The 20,737-nt window shown below is 53.7% G+C and overlaps 1 protein-coding gene across 1 annotated transcript; it reads left to right on the top strand.

Moving 5' to 3' along the window:
- The first annotated feature begins 6,075 nt into the window (after nt 1-6,075).
- Nucleotides 6,076-18,544, top strand: Iqca1l (IQ motif containing with AAA domain 1 like). Its single transcript, XM_052721506.1, has 19 exons — nt 6,076-6,086; nt 6,674-7,001; nt 7,812-7,931; nt 8,919-9,104; nt 9,651-9,722; nt 10,980-11,185; nt 11,665-11,749; nt 12,384-12,506; nt 12,642-12,717; nt 12,955-13,061; nt 13,780-13,863; nt 13,952-14,010; nt 15,169-15,251; nt 15,379-15,486; nt 16,058-16,257; nt 16,829-16,915; nt 17,151-17,328; nt 17,657-17,895; nt 18,381-18,544. The coding sequence occupies exons 1-19, from the start codon at nt 6,076-6,078 to the stop codon at nt 18,486-18,488; spliced, it is 2,460 nt and encodes an 819-aa protein (XP_052577466.1). The 3' UTR covers nt 18,489-18,544.
- The last annotated feature ends 2,193 nt before the right edge of the window (nt 18,545-20,737 follow it).

Below are 20,737 nucleotides of genomic sequence, written 5' to 3'. Positions count from 1 at the left end.
GGAGTACTGGAAGCAGCTAGGAACTAACATTCCTAACAAGTTTCCTAGTGTGGATGCTGAGCAGCAGGTCATGGACCATGCTTTGCAGTATGACATACTCTGGCTGCCACCTCCCATCATATAGGACATTTGTTAGAAATCCAGGTTTCTCAGCTAGACCTGTCGGTTGTGTTTGGTGGAGTGAGAGAGATGTGGAGTCTGGGGTCTGCAGTTCCTCCACTGATGGAGTGCTCTATCTTCTCCACACCCACCCTTTATTAGCTGTGTCTAGCTTACATCCAGCCAGGGTTCTTTGTAGTCCGGCTAGTCCTTTGGAACCTTGAGGCTTCATGTCAGCAGGTACTACCTTACCTGAGGGTGGTTGTCACTCGCCTCTGAAACCTCAGCGTCCCTCTTTGTTGGAAAGCACACCAGCCATTTTTAACTGTGTTAACAGCACATCTAAGAGCTTACAATCAAGTAGGAAAGCCAACAAGACAGAAAGGCTATAAATCTTTAACTACTAAATTGTGGCTTGAATACTAGGAGGGTCAGAAGTACTCAAAAGGGAGGGAGATCTCTGACCACAGCCTAGAATGGCAGACTTGGTCCTGTTCCTTAAAAAAGTGATAAGGGTCTGTCCTCCCCAGATGGTGAGGTCCCAGAGCTGCTTAGCAGAGGAACCAAGCCTTTCCACTGAGAGCTGAGACTGGCGGGTCTCTGCTCCACCACAGCCCCAGAGGACTTGCTCTGCTAGCTAGGCTGGGAGCAAAGCGGTCTGAGTCAGCCTGCCCTGAGTTTGCAGACTCGGATCAACAGGGTCATCACTTGTCACCAAATCAACTACCTGTTACTAGAAACTCAAACCAGGTGCGGCACAGGCCTGGAATTCCAATACTAGGGAGTTTGAGGCCAGCCTGGGTTCCTGACCCTCCTTTACCACCACCACCAAAACAAAAAATGAAAAACAAACCACTGGGCCCCTGGAGCTCAGGGTTGAAAGGACTTGGCATCTGGAGAAGGGAAGTGTACTCAACCTCATAATCCAGTCAGTGCATTTGTTTCCTACACCCACGGCAGGAGAAAACCGATTTGACCATTTTAAGAATGCCTAGAAAGTCTGCAAATTATCTAAAATTAGCTGTGCCTTGTTTGGGATTCAGAACTGCCCTCGGCCTGGAAGCAACAGTAGCTGCCATGTCACCAGGTTTTTCGAAACGGAGTGGGGGTGGCAGGGCTGCATGTTTTCATATGCAGGCAGGTGGCATTTGTGGCTGTGCCCACCCCCCCCCAACACACACACACACTGTTTCTGATTTGTGGGACCCTCCTTTCCCAAAAATTGGTATATTTTGAGCTGTTCTGGGCTTCTGTTGTCACAGTGTTCAGGAACCTGTGGCTTAGCTCAGATTTGGGATCAAAATCTGACAGAAGGTTGGGTCAGGGTGGACTCAGGAGAGGGTGGCTGATGGCCTGGGTCAGGGTGGACTCAGGAGAGGGTGGCTGATGGCCTGGGTCAGGGTGGACTCAGGAGAGGGTGGCTGATGGCCTGGGTCAGGGTGGACTCAGGAGAGGGTGGCTGATGGCCTGGGTCAGGGTGGACTCAGGAGAGGGTGGCTGAAGGCTGGGTCAGGGTGGACTCAGGAGAGGGTGGTGGACACACTGATGGCCTGAGTCAGGGGGGACTCAGGAGAGGGTGGTGGACACACTGATGGCCTGGGTCAGGGTGGACTCGGGAGAGGGTGGTGGACACACTGATGGCCTGGGTCAGGGTGGACTCGGGAGAGGGTGGTGGACACACTGATGGCCTGGTGTCGTCATTGAGCTGAGAGCCGCTGTTCACCCAGGCGGCCCTAATGACAAGATGACCAAGATCTTGACTAGCTGCAGCCTTCTGCTGGCGAGGATGGCCAGAGCATGACTGGTAAGGCACCCAGACAGCTCCAACTCACCCGCTGGCTTAGCCACTTCTCTCCCACTTTACACTGACCAAGTCCCCTGTTCACATCTTAGGTTGTCATCAGGTCCCTACTACCTTTCTATAACAGACCCACCTAGTTCAGAAGTTTCTGTGCTGGAAAAAGAGAAGAGCAGAGGGGAGTGCCTTGATTGAGGTCAAAGTAATTGGGTCAGTCCAACCGTAGGTCACCTACTTCCTGGTCCAGCGATGCAGTGACTGTCACACAGATATCCTTTCTGGACCGTAACTTGCTCATCAAACACCAGTTAAGTGAACAAATGCTTTGACTGACAGTCCTCCCTCTAAGAATGTCACCTCCAGGGATAACTCACCTCCTCGGGACTCTGAGATGCAGTTGAAGAGCAGCACTCTCGTAGTACAGAGCATCCCTCGGTGTAAACTGTCACTTAGCCAGATTATGGACAGCTGTGGACATGTGCTGATGAAAACAGCAAGGTGCAGGTGCAGGGAAATGGTCCAGTTAGACCTGAGTACCCAGGGCTGGAGAGATGGCCCAGCGGTTTAGAGTGCTTATTGCTCTTACAGGGGATCCACGTTCAGTTCCTAGTAAGTACTCACCATGTTGGGTGGCTCACAACCATCTGTAGCTCCAGCTCCAGAGTCTCTGAGGACTGTATGCCTGTGCACATACAAACACACAGTAAAATCTAACAACAAAAAGGCCCATGGATCCCTAGCATCCATGTAAAAAGCTGGGCACACCAGCACATCCCTGTAATCCCAGCACTGGGGAAGTAGACTCAGGAGGATTCCTAGGGCTTGCTGGCCAGGAAGTCTAACTCAGTCGGTAGGCCTAAATTCAGTGGGAGACCCTGTCTCAAAAAATAAGAGGGGAAACCTTGTAATCCATAATCCACTCAAATCAAACTAAGTACCAAAAGAAATAAAGTTATTTTAAAAAAGGAAAAATAAAAAGTATTTCCACAAAAATGCATAAACAAAGCACGGCAGTGATGCACTCCTTTAATCCCAGCTCCGGGGAGGCAGAGGCAGGAGGATCTGAGTTGGAGGCCGGCCCAGTCTACAGAGTGAGTTCCTGGACAGCCAGGGCTACACGGAGAAACCTGTCTTGAAACAAAACAACAAAAAAAATGGAACCAAAACAAAAAGCAAACCAGCCAGCATGGTAGTGCATGCCTGTAACCCAGCACACAGGAGGCTGAGGCAGGACGGTGTCAAGTTCAGAGCCAGCCCAAGCTACATAGTGAGAATCTGTCTCAAAGAACAAACTGCAAGAGCAGCAAGCAAGCACTGTAAACGTGTCTGCGCCATCTCTTCGCCTGTGTGCTCAGGTCTGCCTGCTCTGTCTCCCTGCCCTGCTGAATCTTGCTGTTTTCATCACAAATAAATGCTGCTCATTGGCTTGCTCTCAGGTTCAAGTTCAGCTAACTATCGTTCTACATCCCAGGCCCACCTGCCTAGAGACAGCGTTGCCTATAATGGGCTGGGTCCTCCTACATCAATAACAATCAGAGAATATCCCACACAAAGGAATACATACTGTATGAGCTCATTGACGTGAGATTGTATATGCCAAACTAGACTGGAGGGAGAAGTGAAAACAGTTGCCTTGGATGGGCAGGGAAATTGGGAAGAGCATAAAGGAACATTCTAGGGTGATAAAATATTGTGACTGAGACGTTGGATGTATAAATAAATACATTTGTCAAATAAGGTGGAGAGATGACTTGGCAGTTAAGGGCACTTGCTCCTTTTACAGAGGACCTGGGTTCAATTCCTAGCATCCACATGGCAGTTCACAACTTCTCTAACTCTAGACCAAAGGAATTTGATGCCCTCTTCTGGCTTCCTTGGACACTGTACACAAGTATGCAGACATGCTTTCGGGCAAAACACCCATACACATAAAAACATAGAGGAAAAGTAGGTGGAAAATAATTGAGAAAGACAATGTCGACCTCTGACCCACACACATTCACACACACACAAATGGGGAAAAAAGGCAAAATGCACATATAACTGCCCATATGTTGACTAAAGACGCTGACCTACAAGGGGTAGATAGCATCAGCTTGTAGTCAGATAAACTTCACTTAAACTTTGTGTACAGGGCCAGCGAGATGTCTCGAGGGCCTGACTCGTTTCATAACTAGAATCCACACAGCGGGAGAACTGGCCACAAGAGCTGTGCTCTCACATTCACATGCCTACCATGGCAAGCGCGCGCGCGCACACACACACACACACACACACACACACACACACACACACACACTATAAGTAAAAAATAAAAGTGGGTTTACAACCTCATGTTGAACAATGAAAATATTTCTAAGAAATGCATTTTTAGTTTTGTCCTTATGTGAATGTTAGAGTAAACTTGCAAAAAAATAACATTGGCCATAGCTGTCACTAGGCCATGTAATCATATGGACCACTGTCACTATATATTTGGTCTACTGCCAAAAACATGATGGTGGGAGTGAAATGGAAACTCAGCTTCCTGTGTCTTTGTGTCCGGATTGGGGTCTTGGTCGCCATTCTCCTTGAAAGCCTCCATTAACACGGTGGTCCCTGACATCCACACTCTGCCAAGGCCACTGGTTGATCACAAACTGTCTCCTCGTTTGCATTCTGTTGCTGTGTTGAACACCATGACCAAAAACAACTCGGAGAAGAAAGGTTCACGTCCGCTTACAGCTTGCAGTCCTTGAGAGAAGTCAGAGCAGGAACTCCCAAGCAGGGAAGAACGTGGAGCAGAAACCACCGAGGAATGTCGCTTACAGGCTTGTGTTCAGGGCCAAGTTCAGCTCCTCTCTTACACAGCCCAGGCCCATTGGCCTAGGGATAGTACTGCCTGTAGTGGGCTGGGCCCTCCCACAATCATTAGCAATCAAGAAAATATCCCACAGACAAGAGGACAAGCCAATCTGAGGGAGGCAGTTCTTCAGTTGAGGGTCCCACTTCCCAGGTATGTCAAGTTGACAACCAACTCCTTTTTGAGTGACACCTTTTGAATGGCTGGCTGGCAAGGCCGTCTTGCTGGCCCAGGCTGGAGAGCTGGTCAAGCAAGCTGTGTCTGAGCACCGGGAGCACCACCTAGTCCACCAGCTCCAAGTGACGTATGTTCCCGGGCAGCGGTGATTTGAAAATCAGGGAAAGGGAGAGTTCAGGGCTTTCTGACCACAATCCAGTGCGTTTCCCTGCTCCTACCATAGAGACGTCTCAGGGAGGTCATACACAAGAGTAGAGACCAGGCTGAGGCTCAGGGGTAGAATGTGTGCCTATCGTATACCAGGCCCTCGTTCCCTTCCCAATAGTCTCCCCACACACAAGGACTAAAAGCACAGGAGAAGGGGACAGTCACAGTGTATGTGGTGGTTGAGTGAGATGTCTCTTAGTGTGCCACATTTGAATATTTTGTCCTTAGATGGTGATGCTGTGGGGTTGGTTTAGGAAGTTTGGCCTTGCTAGAAGAAGCATGTCACTGGGAGTGGGTTTTGAGAGCTTCAGGCCTCGCCCTATTGCATTTTCTCTCTCTGCTTTGTGCGTGAGGTTGGAGATGTGGGCTCTCAGCTTCCTGCTCCAGCTGCCATGCCTGCCTGCTGTTCCCAACCTGTCATTATGGACTCTAGCTCTCTGGAACCATAAGCCAAAATCTTCTCTAAGTTGCTTTGGTGTTTTTATCACAACACTAGAAAAGTAACTAAAAGCGTGTACAATTGCACACTTGCTACTCAGGAGACTGAGGAGGGGAAATGGGTGGAAACCGTAGTAAGACTCCACCAGTACTCTGGATGAGCAGTTTCAGTTGGAATGACGCCTGTGGAACATGTGCTCAACCTGCCCGCCCCCTCCAGCTCACAGGTGGCATCAAATAGAGACTGTTCCTTTATTGGTAGGCACAAGAAAAGGGTCAGTTGTCCCACATTCTGCCCTGACCTTTCTACAGCCATTGCCCAAGGACTTTTCGGTGTGCAGCCTCAGGGATGTACTCCTAGATAAGTTTTCCCAGCCCTGCACTCCCCAGCCCCACCCCTCAGCTTTAGAACATAGGTACAATGGGTCAGAATTCTTCAAGCCAGACTGTTCTGCCCCTGGATAGCTGCCGCAGTCCCACCAACTCACAAAGGGCATTGAGGGGTGAAGACACCATGTCTGAGAGGTGAGTTGAGGGCTAGAGGGGGCAAAGAGCAAAGACCTCACTGGACCCGAGAGGCCCAGGCAGAGAGGGGGGCTGAGTGCTGGCAGGCCCTGGGTGGATTTGGGCATTCCCATGGTCCCTGCTTGCACCTGCCTGGGGCTAGTTTTCAGTCTGCAGACTTGCCCTGAACAATAATCCAGTCCAGCCCCAGGGCTCTGTGGAATGGATGCCTCTCTCTCCTCATTCCTCACTCACAACTCCAGACCTTCACTGCATGGTGGATGGGGCAGTACTCTTCCTTACAAAGGACTCAATGCTTCTAGACTCCCCTCCTCCTGGGAACACCCGGCCCAGGCTGTTGACTTCCCAGACTCTCTTTGCTGATCCATCAAAACCTGAAGACCTTTATCCTAGCCCTCCAAGCCAGCCCTGTGCCCAATCATCCCCCAGCGGCCCTTTACTTCATTGAAGTCCACTTTGACACCATGAAGATCATCAGTCCCTCTGGAACCCCAAGTTCACAGTCCCCCAAAGGCAGCAACTCTGTCCCCCATGCCCAGTCCCCTCTGTGGTGCTGTTGAGGCACACAACCATTGCCCTCTCTCTAGAGCTTACCAACGCCTCTGGGAGGCCTCCCATGTGACTCTGGAAGAGGTGCTGGAGAAAGAGCCATCTCTGCTGGAACCCGTGCCCAGCCAGGAGCGGCATAACTTCCAGTACAGGCTCTCGGTGCACTACTTGTACTACCTGGGGCTGCTGCGCCGCTTTGACATGGCCTACGACCAGATGGTACAGCCGCAGAAGCGTCGGCTGCTGCGGCGCCTGTTGGACGGCGTGGCAGGCCGTGTGCTGGAGCTCAAGGATGAGCTGGTGCGAGTTGACCTGTGGGAGACCCACTGCCTGGACCGAGTGTTGCAGGATCTCAAGCTGACCCCAGTGCGTAGGCAGCCAGCCACCTGAGTGGGGCTGGGGTTTGGAGGGTTGGGCCTGTGCAGTCATAGGTTGGGAACTGGGCGGGCCTTGACCTGAGGCAGTTCTATTAGGGAGCAGGGTGATGAGGGTTGAGGTTTAGAGTCCCAGGAACTGGGGGGCTTTTGAAGAGTTGGCCTCACATTGTGTCTGAGAAGACCTGGGAACCTCAGGGGATAGATGAGGAGGAGGGTCTTATGGAGGCTTGCTTCTCAGAGTGTGGTCCCTGGTCATCACCTAGGAGCTTGTTGGAAACGCAGAGTCTGTCTCAGCCCCGCTAAATCTGCCCTTGTTTCTTGAAACATCCCAGGAGACCTGTGAGCACGGCCAAGTTCTAGAGGTTTCAGAGCACAGTGCTGGGCACTCTCCAGTCCTGTTTCATCAAGGCCAGGATTCAGTCCTTGCTCATAGTCAAAGAGTCTCAAGATTTCCCCAGCTAGCTCCCAGTAGACTTGGGGGTGGGGTAGGGAAGAGGGGTCCCCAAGATCCCACGTTCTTATGTAGGAGTCAGGATGAGAAAGACACTATCAAATCTTTCCTATAGATCCAGAGGCATGGCTGGGTTTGGTAACCCCAGAATTCCTCAGTCAGGTGTGGGGCAGGATAAGAAAGGGGTGACTCCGGTCATAAACCAGAGTCCGTAAGTTTCCCATCCCAGGCCTCTAGGTGGGAGGGAAATGGTGTCAAGGGATGCAGGCATGGCTGGAAACCCAGCAGAGGGCCAGAGGGCCTGGGTTTCTAATTCCTGACCCTCCTTCTCCACATATCATGCTAAAGGCAGACCTGGAGGTCCCCATCCCCAAGTACTTTCAGCTGGAGCAGTCCAGCGCTATGAAGGCACGGCAGCAGATGCTGGCCCAGATCCTGAGCAGACTGGAGCCACTGATTGCTCAAGAGGTAATGTTGCTAGAGTCACGTAGGCCAGCACCTGGTCCTGGAAACCTTAACAAAGTAAGTAGGTTCAGCTTTGTGCCCTCCACTGGCTAATTAGACAAGTTTATAGTGAAGAGCAGAGAAAGATGTACTCATTGTGGCCACCTTGGGAAGAGGTACAAAGAAGTGATTCCAAGTTCATCTTCAGGGTCATAACATGAGGTTCAGGCCGGGCGGTGGTGGCGCATGCCTTTAATCCCAGCACTCGGGAGGCAGAGCCAGGCGGATCTCTGTGAGTTCGAGGCCAGCCTGGTCTACAAAGTGAGTTCCAGGAAAGGCGCAAAGCTACACAGAGAAACCCTGTCTCGAAAAACAAAATAAATAAATAAATAAATAACATGAGGTTCAGGTTTACATAGAGGACCAGAAATACGCATCACTAAGTAGTCCCCTCAAAGTCCCCTCAAAGTCCCACCCAGCACCGTTGTCTGGGCTCCAGTCTTTCCTGCGCGGTGGGCTAACAATTGTCATGACTCTGAAGTGTCTTTTTCTGGGACACAAGCTCACCCTCTGGCTGGCAGCAGGCTTCCAGCACTTTCCTTCTTCCCCCCATGATCTTCCTGGGGGAAATTCCAATTCCTTGGGGTTCATTGTCTCAATCACCAGACAGTGAAAGAGAGGGACACAGACGCCTCTTGTGAACATCTTCATTCCTGCCGGACGTTTACTGTAGGTGAGGGACATCCTTCAAGAGTCCTCCTACACCTCTTTCCCCAGGACAGACAGGCCTTGCCCTATCCTATTCCCACTTCAGAGTGCTCCTTGGCAATCCCCAGCCTCCTCCAAGGCTGCTCTTGTATTCCCTGGAACCCTCCGACACCTTGCAGGACAGATCTCCAGCACTTAGGACTGTGACCCCAGCGCATCCTCGGTGACCGATCTCTTGGCTGCCCACCCTGGGTACCAAGGCTTCCTCATGGCTTCCTCTTCTTTTGTCACTGTTATGGCCAGAGTTTTCGAGGAATGGGCCGGACCGAGGCCCTAATTCTAGTGCAAAGTGCTGAGCGGGCCAGGCAGGGCCGACTGCGAGCCACCTTCATGCGAGAGATTCGGAAAGAGGAGGAACGTGATAAGAGGACTCGGGAGAATGGGCGACAGAAATTCAGTCAGGACCAGGGAGCCATTGTCATACAGAAGGTAACCCTGGGTGACAGAAAGAGGACCAGGGTAGACTCCTCTCTCCCAGTAAGAGCTGGCTGGGCTCAGGAATTAATCCCAGGAATGAAGGAAGGTGCCTCAAGTCTGTGGTCCACAGCTTGATGCCAAACCTGGGACCTTAATCTATCAATGAGGCCAAGCACAAAGGTGTCTTGGGATGGCTATGCCCGGCACCTCGGAGAGCACACTGGTCCACTCTGTACCTAGGCCCTAGAGAGGTTCTCTCTCATCTCTAGCCCAGTTCCCTTAGATCAAAACTGCAGGGAGGGGCTGGAGAGGTTAAGAGCCCTGGCTGTTCTTGTAAAGGAGCTCAGTTTGGTTCTCAGCACCCACATGGTAGCTCACAATCTTCTGTAACTCTAGTTCTAGGGCATCCACCACCCTCCTTTCTCCAGTCCCACCCTAACCTCCTGGGCCAAGACTTTAGGAGACATCAGTTAGCAAGAGGCACCCCTGTTGCTCCCCGCTAGGCCTGAGGTCACATGGCCTGGAGAGCATCTGGGTGACATGTGTCCCCAACCCCAGGTGTGGAAGGGTTACCTGCAGAGGAAACGCATTGAGCAGGATCGGCGCATGGAAATGGAGTTCATTGGCATGGTGAGCCCTCCCTGGCCTACACAGGGCTCTTCCTTCCCCATCTCCATCCTCTGCACCCCTGTCGCAGGGTCCACTGAGGACTCTTTCTAAGAAGCCTAAGGACAGGGAACTCACCGGGCTTGTCCACTTGGCCCCCTTCTAGAGCATCCCATAGGATCTCAGATGTGGGGTGGGGGCAGGAAAATGATGGCACAGAGCATCCTGAACCGTGCATCCCTGACCTAGCTGGGAGGAGAGGCTGCAGGGGTGGGTCCAGCAGGAGTACCCCATGGTATTCCTCAGGTCTCTTCTAGTCTCAGGGAACCACTGGAAGCCATGTTGGGGTAGGAATACACCCCTAAACAGGACTTGTGAGGTCACAGGCCCCCCCCCCACTTGCTCTGGGGGCCAAGATGAGCTTCTCTGCTCTACTGAGTGATTGCACATGGGGGCAGGTACTGGAAGGGGCTGAGACCCTTGTACGGTCCACGTGTGCACGTGTGTGTGTCCAGCTGGAGTGAGCAGCCCCATTCTCTTAAAGTGTCCTTTGCTCTCAAACCCTTCCCTCATCCAGCCAGTCTCTGTTGAAGGCCTTGACTGGGCGAGGGTCACACTCTGGGGAGAGGAGCTTTGCCCTGGATAGATCCTGTGGAGACCTGGCTGGCAGAGGGGTTGGGGGCGAGGCCAGAGGGACTAGAAGGATGCAGGCTGGATGACTACTAAGGGGGCTGCTGTGTATGAGTAGAGGTCAAAGACTTGCTAAGAGGCTGCAGAATGGGACCCCCCAGGAGGGAGAGCAGGGGTGGGGGCAACAGTAGTGGGTGAGGAATGAGCATGGCCGCCCGGGCCCATCAACAGTGTGAGCTCAGCGTTTTCAGTAATTGTCTCTGCGCAGAGTGATATTTAAAATACATTTGGGAGCCAATGAGGCGGGAAAGTGGCTGTGAGAGCGGCTGCCAACTCGGCCGCCGGGCGGGGCGTGCGTGCGTGGGGGCTGGGGCCCCAGGCTCACGGGGGAGGGTTGCTGGGCGGGGGGCAGCCCGGATGCATCTAGCAAACTCATTACCAGGGTAATTTACACAGACAAATTTCGGCTCCAAACACAATTTCTCCTGATGCAGGCATACCCGTTGTTCCGTGAGGGCATGTGCCCTAGAGTTGGGCGAATGTGTGGGTGTGTTGGGGGCTGAGTGAGGGCAGGTGTGTGTGTCTAAACGCGGGGGCTGGGCCATCCCATGTAAAACCCTGAGCCCCCTGCCCTCTCTCCACTTCCCCTAGCTCCCCTCGCCCGACCAGACAGCCCGCCTGAGCATCCTTAGCCAGGCCTTCCTGGGGGATGAGTCCCGGAGGATCCGGCAGGTAGAAAAGGAAGAGGAATTCCAGGATGCCATAGGGAAGACCCACGATTCTCTCACAGAGACGGAGGGACCTGACATGAAGGAGAAGATGAAGGATCAAATCCGACAGTGGTTTATTGAGTGCCAGTCAGTGTCCACAGCCACAGCTGACCCAACCTTCTACACCTCATCCCTCCTCACTCCATTGTCCCTAGAACAGCTCCCGCCTCATCATGCCCCAACCTGTTCTCTCTAGAGAGATGGTCCCCCTTTGCATCAACTCTCACTTCTTCCTAACACTCTTGGTCTAGACCCCGAGCTCCACGATAAGGACCATCTCCACACTGCCTTCCCATTTCCCTGAGAGAAGAGAGGTACCAGAGGTACCTCTCCTGTAGGGAGAGGACTGTGAATGGCCCTTTCCATTCTAAACCTCCTGTGCTTTCTACATCCCCAATCTCTTTCCCTTTCTCCATTTATCCTTCCTCCCATCTAGCCAACTACTCCCTCTGTGCACCTATTCATTTACCCATCAGTCTGTTCAGTTAATCCTCTACCCATCCATCCCTCCACCCACCCATCTCTCTATCCACTCATCTCTCTCTAACTACACTGTACCCACTCAGTGCCCTTACTGGTCGGTTCCCTGATTATCCAGACGAGGCTTCGGGTGGATCCTACCTGATCTTTGCAGACAAGACTCCGGAGCAGGTACTCTTGACATGGGGACAGGCTCAGCCTGGGATTAAAGACAACAGTGAATGTGAGCTGAGGATGTGGCAGTGGACGGGGAAGGGTCAGCCTTAACCGAGACAGCTGTGGCCAGAGCAAAGATGAATGGCTAAAGAAACTGCGTGGGACTAAAGGCAGCCATGGCCCTGAAGAGGGAGGGAGGTCTGGTGAGACCACTCAGGCTCCAAAGTCACATGGGCCTGGAGAGGGAGGGAGGTCTGGTGAGACCACTCAGGCTCCAAAGTCACATGGGCCTGGAGAGGGCAGCAGCTCCAATGAGAATGGTCCTCCTCAGCTTCTTTTTCTTGTTTGACACCCACCCCAGAGTGCCATCTCTGCACACTCAGCTCTCTCTACCTTGGCAGTTTCCCCAGGCTGTGAGGATCCAGGTCTGCCCGTGCCAACCTTTGGGTTCTTCCAGTTTTGTTTGTTTTTTTTTTTTGAGACAGGGTTTCACTGTATAGACCAGGCTGGCCTCGAACTCACAGAGATCCACCTGTGTCTGCCTCCTGAGTGCTGGGATTAAAGGCGTGCGCCACCGCCGCCCGGCTGGGTTCTCCCACTTCTGTGGGATCCCCTCCGTCTCCAGAACACCGCTTGTTGTTGGATCCAGGTGAGAATAGAACTGGAGATGCAGGCCCAGGAGAGCAAGAAGAAGGAACAAGAGAAGGGTAAGGACAATGAGAAGGAAAAAAAAGAGAAGAAAAAGAAAACCAAGGATGAAAAGGCCAAAAAGGTTAGCCCTGCAGAGGAGCCGGTGGGCGGGGAGGGAGAGCCTGAGGCATCACTGTAGACAGCTTCCGGGAAGGATCTCCCAGCTGCCTGTAGGCACAGGTCAGGAGGAGAGCTCGGTCTCACGTTTCCATACTAGGAACCAGATGTGACGTTCAAAGTGTTGCCATCCAAATTCATCCCTGTGATTAGTGCCGGCCACGAGGAATACACAAGTAAGAAGGGAGTGGCCTGGGGGGTGTTGAGCCTGGGGATGGAGAAAGTAGTATCTGCCATAGGTGTGACACTGGCAAATGTAAGGTGAGATGTTAAAGGAGGGTGTGATGGTTGCCTGGGTGGGAACATTACTGATTTTCTTCTGAATTCTGGAGTCCAGCAGTTAAGCCTAGGGCAGCCAGCAAGAACAGGAGGCTAGCTATGACCCCCCCCCCCCCTTTTAAAAATGTGATCAGGTTTGTGGAAGAGTCGCTATGACAACAAACACCCCAGCCAGAACTTTGACTCTGAGACCCTCCGGGAAGAGAAAAGGAAGGAAGTGGAGCTGGAGATCCGGGCACAGGTGTGCACACAGCCTGAGGCTTCCCTCAGCTGCTACCTTCTGTCCACCTCTGGAACGCCTAGCCACTTCCGACCCCTCCCCACCCATGCCCTCCAGTTCCCCAGCCTGGGCATCTAGCCAATCCTCTGTGAACCTCTGTTCTCTGCACACAGGCCAGGTTCTACCTGCTGTCCCATCACCCACACTGTCCCTGGCTTCCCCAGGGTCCCCTTTCCCCTCAGGGACCAGTAAAGATGTGAGGGCAGGAGGAGGGCCCCAGAACCATGGTCAGATTGGGCATGGTGCTGAGCATGCCCCACCCCCGAACCTCGTGACTGGACCACCAGGGCTATCTGCTGGGAGGCATATGTCATCCTCCAGTCCCATCCTTGGTAGGGTCCTGGCTTCCAGCAGCCCACATAAAACCTACAGCGGCTTAGGTTACAGAGATTTATTTGTAAAGGGTGGATTTCCGGCTCCAACTCTGTTTGGTGGACTCCATCCCACGTTAATGGCTGGCGGGGGTGGCTTCTCACGTCATGGAGAACAAGATGCGGTTTCAGATCTGGTGTGAACAGGAGCAATGGAGGGAAGGAGAGCTTCTGACTCTGTAGTGGGAAAGCCCTGGCGGCGGGCGGCCGACTCCCTTCCTCCCCACCTGGACTTTCTCCTGAGGCTCCTCTTCCTCCTCTCCCACTTCTCCCCCGTCTGCCCACTACGCACCCTGCCACGTCCCCAGGTGGACGAGCTGATGCGACAGGAACTGAAGAACTTGCGTCTGGCTGTGGACAAGGAGGAGGGCAGGCCCCTGAAGGCTCCAAAAGCAGATAAGGGTCCGGGGCTGGGGAGCGGAGGGCCCGGGGGTGAGGAGGCAATAAAAAGCAGTCACCTGTATATTCATTGCCCACCAGAAAAAAGCTGCGAAGAAAAGTGGGAAGAAGAGGAAGGAGAAAGATCTGACCCCGGACAGGTAGTGGATCCTGCTGCCCATGCCTTGCACTGTGTTGGGGAGGCGGTCCAGGGCAGAAAGCCTGATTTCTGGGCTTGGGTCTGTTGCTGTATGACACCAGGGAAGTTACTTCACCTCGCTGAACCCCTAACCTTGTCCACCAAGTGCCTTTAAAAATGAAAACACCTCTGGGCGGTGGTGGCACATGCTTTAATCCCAGCACTTGGGTCAGAGGCAGGCAGATCTCTGAGTTCGAGGTCAGTCTGGTCTACAGAGTGAGTTCCAGGACAGCCAGGGCTACATAGAGAAACTCTGTCTTGAAAAACAAAACAACAACAAAAAAGTCGGACATGGTTGTTGCCTGCTTTTGAATCAGGGGATGAGGTGTGTGTGTGTGGGAAGACAAGTGGATCCCTGAAGCTATTGGCTAGCTAGTCAAGCAAAAGTGATAACTGAGAGCCCCTGTCTCAAAGAGTAAAGGTAGGATCGAGCAATCCGGGAAAGGCAACCTGGTGTTGACCTCTGACTTCAGCATGCATGCACACGCACATGCTTGTGTGCACACACCCACACTTGCACGTTTGCATGCCAAATGTACATCACACACACACACACACACACACACACACACACACACACACACACACACACTAACAACACGGAACAACACACGTGGGGTTTATAATCATCATACATGTTATCCCTCCAACCTTTGCTTGGCTCCGTCCTTTCCATCTGTGCCTGTGTTAACCACCCTGGGGGGACTGAAGGACCTGCCCAAAGCCTTCTCCCCACTAATGCCAGTTCCCCGAGGACCACGACTCACAAGGGCATTCTCACCCTACACTTGTCTTGGGAAGAGGGAAAGAGGGTTGCACTGAACCCAAATTTCAAATGGTGGACATGAAAGGCTGGTGGGCATTTGTCACAGGGGGCGTGGGCTCCTGCCACATTCCACAGGGCACCCACTGTGGAGTACCTGTCCCTTGACACCGTGGCCGGGACTCCATCTTCTGATTCTGGCTGTCCAGAAGCTCTGTTGACATTTCTGATCACAGAATGTTACCAGGGGACCCCTTTCCCCTCTTCTTGTGCCAAAGCCCCTTCCCCACCTCCACCTTCCTTTTCTCTTGTCCTCTCTCACTGTCTGTGAGGTCCCCCTGCACCTCTCTCCCCCAGGACTGTGGACTCGTTGTTTGAAGAGCTTGTTGTCATCGGCCTTATAAAGAAGAGTGTGCTGGTGACACTGAATGACTACATTGGTGAGGCCCCCCCCCCATGGAGGCCTCCTGACCCTTGCCCCCTCCTGATGCCGCTCCTCCAGCAGATCTCCCCTCCAGACACCCACAGGAGTGCCATTCATCAGGTGGTCCCTCCCTCTCCCGACAGGTGACTGCCTCTATCTTGGGTCCACGCTAACATTGGCAAACAAGATGCCCATGCCTTCCCTGTTTGATATACGACAGAACATGGCCTTGTACGGGGTTCTTCGGCTGGGTGAGAACCTCAGGGGAGTGAAAAGCCAGGGCTGGGAAGGACCAGGAAAGCATGGCTGAGCGGGGTATGCAAGCTTGATCCTCCCTAGCCTTAGTGGGTATAGGACTCCCGACTGTCACAGATCCTTCTGCAGTTACACTCAGATTGGGCCACCCCAGAGAGCAAGTGCGTCCATGACTTGCTCAACCCCAAGTGACACCCTGTAGTCAGTCTCATTTTTTTCAGAAGAGCATCCCCGAGAGCTTGTTAAATGCCAGAGACCAGGAGCTTTCCAAACCAGTGTGCCATGGGCCTTTCAACGCCACCCACCATAATCCTGGGGTGGAAATGTATGGTGTGGAAACAGCAGCGGTCCCTCCTGGCCTCACACTCAGTTCCCTACCGAGGGGGTTGCTAAGCAGGGTGCTGCCGCAGTCTGGGGGGAGCTGCTCAAGTCCTGGGGGAGGTAGCACAGCCCACACCTGCATCTCACACTCTCAGCCCCAGGCCTTGGCAGAACTCAGGGGTCTTCTGCAGCCCACTGCCCAGTTTTGGTCCATGGCCTGCCCCAGCCCTCTCTACTTCCTCCCAGGCTCCCACGACATACATTCCATGGCTCCCCATGTCCGCTCCATCCTCCTGGTGGGACCCTCTGGCATGGGGAAGAAGATGTTGGTCCATGCGGTATGCACAGAAACCGGTGCCAACCTGTTTGACCTGTCACCTGGCAACGTGATGGGCAAATACCCTGGAAAGAATGGGGCACAACTGCTGGTGCACACTGTCTTCAAGGTCTGCAGCCTTGTGGGGTGACTTCTCAGGGTGGAAAGAGCCGCAGGGTGGGTTTTCTGAGCGCTTTAGGGATGACCTATATAGCTCTGAGACACAGGGGCCTAAGCCGATGTTTTCCCAGCAACCCCTGCGGGAGCCTGGGTTCCCCTGCAGTCCTTATGCTAGGGATGTGGGAGGACATGAAGGCAGACCTGGAGAGCAAATGGAAGCTAGAGGCTGCAAGGTCAGCTGCTGGGGTCTGCCCCTTGCCCAGGGTCAGCTGCTGGGGTCTGTCCCTTGCCCAGGGTCAGCTGTTGGGGTCTGTCCCTTGCCCAGGGTCAGCTGCTGGGGTCTGTCCCTTGCCCAGGGTCAGCTGCTGGGGTCTGCCCCTTGCCCAGGGTCAGCGCTGGGGTCTGCCCCTTGCCCAGGGTCAGCTGCTGGGGTCTGCCCCTTGCCCAGGGTCAGCTGCTGGGGTCTGTCCCTTGCCCAGGGTCAGCTGCTGGGGTCTGCCCCTTGCCCAGGGTCAGCTGCTAGGGTCTGCCCCTTGCCCAGGGATGCCTGACACCTGGTTTCTACACTCCAACCTATCCAGGTGGCCCGGGTCTACCAGCCCTCTGTCATCTGGATTGGAAATACTGAGAAAACCTTCTATAAGAAGATCCCAAAGGAAGAAAGGAGGGTGAGGAGTGTGGGCAGAAAGGGCTGTGAGGGACAACCAGAGCCTGGGGTGAGGCTGGAAATCCCGCTCAAGTCATTGAAAATGAAACTGATGTCTGGCTCACGGTCTCCGTTCTTGTCATGCCTGCTTTAGAAGGCCTGTGACACTCAGAGCTGATGCCATGTGCTCTGAGAACAGGGCTCTCACAGGCCCAGTCACCATGCCTCAACCCTGTAACTTTCTCTCCTTGGAGCAGTTGGACCCAAAGAGAATAAAGAAGGACCTCATGAAGGCCACTAAACTGCTGAGCCCTGGTGACCGTGTGATGCTGATAGGCACTACTGACCGGCCACAGCTAGCGGAGTTGAAGGGGCTGTGCCGATTCTATGAGCGCATCCTCTTCATCCCTCGGCCCGATTATGCTTCTCGTTATGGTGAGGCCAGGAGTGGAACCCAGGGACCCCGACCCTTCTGAGCCCCTGCCCTCTCCCCACCCCCACTGCTGCTTTGAGCCTCAGCTTTAGCACCAGATGACAGGTCTGGAAAGACCATATGCTAGCAGCCAGGCTCACTGGCTCCTGACCTCCGTGTCATCATGGACACTGGGTATGTAACTAGAGCATCATCCCTACCTCTCCAGGTCCCACACCTTCCTGCTCTCCGGGGGGCTCAGAGCTGCTTAGACACAGCTAGAGCTGTCTGTGGGCGTGGCTTTTCTGTTGCTCTCTGGCCTTTACACCCCACCCTCTCCTCTGCCTGCAGTGCTCTGGAAGCGCATGATAGAGAACCGGGGAACCCAGCTGACCCAGAGCCTGGATGTCAGTGCCCTGGCTCGGGTGTCTGATGGCTACACACCTGGTCATATTCTACAAGTCATCCAGTCAGTGCTGACTGAGCGGCGGATCCTTCAGCTGTCCAAGAAGCCACTGGTTGCCTCCGAGTTTGTGAGCCACCTGGCGAGGCTGGATCCAGTATACAGGGAAGAGGAGGAATCCCTGAAGGTGAAAGTGCCTGGGCAGGGTCAGTGGGCTCAGCAGTGCCAGCCTGGAGTCAGCCCTCTGCATGCCTGGGGTTCCGCCCATTGTGGCCCTGTTGCCAGGAGATGGTCAGGGTAAATGAACTTGGGCTTCTGCTGGAAAAGGGACTAGTAATACCAAGGAAGGGACCAAGGTGTAGGAGCCTGAGCAAAGAAGCTGGGGAGTGCCACCTGGGCTGCCTGCTCTAGCTGTCACTGGATTTGATGACTATCCCTGGAGGCAGGTTGACATTAGGAGTCACAGAGGCCTGTGGGGACAGAGGGACATGCACCTCTCAAGAATGGCTGACACTGTGGCCTGAAGTACCTGCTGGAAACTAGGAGAAGCCCCTTCTGTGACGGGGCACCTGCCCACCCACCCCCCAAACCTGGGGGATGATGGAAGAAAATTGTCAGGGGAAGGGAGGGTTTGCATCCAGTGGACTCAATCCCTGCTTCTCTGCCCCCCAGGAATGGTATTTCAAGACTCCACTGGGAAGAAAGAACATGAAATTTAGCAAGGACCAACAGGAGGCTGAGGAGGCCAGACTGGCAAAGGAGAAGAAGAAGAGGAAGTGATGGTGGACCTGTGGGGTGTGCTGTGGTGAATGGGTGGGGCCTCCAGGGCCAAGGGGAGGGACAGACACATAAAGGCCCAGGTGGTTCCTGAGGGCTTTCTTCTCTTGGTCACCACCTTCATGGCTTCCTGTCCCTGGGCCCCACCCCCCCACCCCCCCACCCCCCCACCCCCGCTCATCTAGCCTAGCCTCTGCTCTGGCTGCCAGAGCCCCTCCTACCACACCTGTGGCTTTACCTTGTCATTTCCTGTGCTGGCTCTCCACTTCACTTGCTCAAGTTTCTTAGGGAGTGGGTGGAGAGGGGAGACCCAGGAAGGGAAGGACAGAAGCGAGAGGACCCAAAGGGAGAAATGCCAAGTCTAGAAGGGCGTTAGCCCTGCTCATAGCCCACTGGCAATCACTCGCCCTGGAACCTGTCTGAGCCTCAGTTTCCTTCTTTATAAAATGAGGAGAGGTTGGACAGGACATCCTCTAAGGTTCTTCCCAATCTGGAACTCAGTTCTAGCCCAAGCATCTCCAGGGTGAGGGGGTGAAGGAGGTGAGGATGCTTGGGTGGGAGTGGAGGTGGAGCTGGAGAGGCTATGGTGGACCATAGAGAGGGGTAGAGGCAATGCCCTTTGAGTGGTCCTCCCCTCCATGATGGTGAACGGTTAATATTGACTGTCACCTTGGCAGGATCTAGGGTCACCTTGGACACAAATCTCTGGGTGTATCTGGGAGGAAGTTTGTAGATTGGGTTGACTGAGGTGGGAAGACGCACCCTGAATGTAGGTGGATCCATTTCACGGGTTGGGGTACTGACTGAACGCAAAAGAGAAGATAAGCTGGGCGCTAGAATTCTCTACTCTGTGCTCCCCGATGGCGGAAGCACTGTGACCAGCTGCCTCCCGTTTCTGCTGCCCACCTGCCCAATATCATGGACTGTATCCCCCCGAACTGTGAGCCAGAATAAATCCTGCCTTCCTAAGCTGTTTGTGTCAAGTTTGTTGTTGTGTGGGGTTTTGTTGGTGGTGACGTTTTTTTGTTTTGTCATGGCAAGGAGAAAAGTAACTATTACAACCTCTTTCCTACAAAGACCCCTCCTAGGGGGTAGGAAACTCAAGTGGTCAGCACTACCGTGTCAGCAAAGAAGACACAGTTGCTTTCTCGGAAGGCAGACATGCCAACCTTGTACAGAGGGTATGAGAAAAGTCAGTCAGTGCCCACGGTGCCCAGCCAGTGTGAGCCAGACCAGGTGAGAGCACAGAGCCCGCAGCAGGCAGACTCCACAGAACTGAGCCCAAGAGCTTCCCCCCACTTTTCCTTTCTCCATTCTTTTGCTTCTTATTCCCGCCTTCCTCAACAAAAGCAGTCTGTCTTCTGGGCTGAATGGTCAGAGAGGTTCCCTACGTCACTTCCAGCTAAGACTTCTGTACAATTATGGAGGGGTAGAGATGCCATGTAGGAGATGCTGGGAGGCATCCAGGGAGTGAAGTTGGCACCTGAGATGGGCAGGGGAAGCTGATACCTGGGATGTGTCTCGGGGGCTGGTACCAAGATGGGAGGCCAGAACTTGAGCTGGGTGGGAAGTTGATACCTGGGATGGGAATGAGGGCCAGCATCTAGGATAAGCATTGATGATCAGAGCAGGTCAGCAGCTGGGATGGGCACGGGAGTGATTCTTTTGCTGCCTGAGGACTGAGCCCTGTTTTCCTGGACAGAAGTCTGTCTTCCAGAGAACCCCTGAGAGTGCCTCACACAGAGTCTCTGATGCTCATCTCCACCAAGTTCCTTTGTGTTTAGGAGCGGAAGGTTGTATTCGAGGAACAGGAATCAGCAGCCTCCCTTGAGGTCACAGACCAGGCAGCTGGAGCTGACTGATGATGGAACAAGTGGCTTAGGATCACAGGTCCAGTCCTGGCTCTGGGGCAAGTTACCTGTGTGTCCTTAGGCACACCCTTTCATCTGGAACTTTTTGTTTTTGTCTATGAGGCAATGGCTTGGACAGAGCATCAACCTTGACGCCATTCAGCCTGGGAGTGAAGCTCGGAGTTGCTTCTGCACCACTCTGTCCTGCCCTTCTCTCCCCTCTCTCCAGCAGGAGCATTCCACTGGGCCCTCAGAGCCCAGTGCTATTTACAGCTGGCCCGGCGGCTCTCCTGCTCCTCCCATACCGGGCTCCCCCTGGCTGGGGCCCAGCATTGCCTACACAGTCCAACTTCAGCGTGGCTCAAGTCTTGCTCCTTTGGCTCCCTCTCCTAGAAACCGGCC

Source organism: Peromyscus californicus, unplaced genomic scaffold, assembly GCF_007827085.1.
Source record: "Peromyscus californicus insignis strain IS unplaced genomic scaffold, ASM782708v3 Scaffold_6__1_contigs__length_162567912, whole genome shotgun sequence".
NCBI lineage: Eukaryota > Metazoa > Chordata > Mammalia > Rodentia > Cricetidae > Peromyscus > Peromyscus californicus.
Note: the sequence above shows the minus strand (reverse complement) of the source record. Positions and strands in the feature narration are given on the sequence as shown.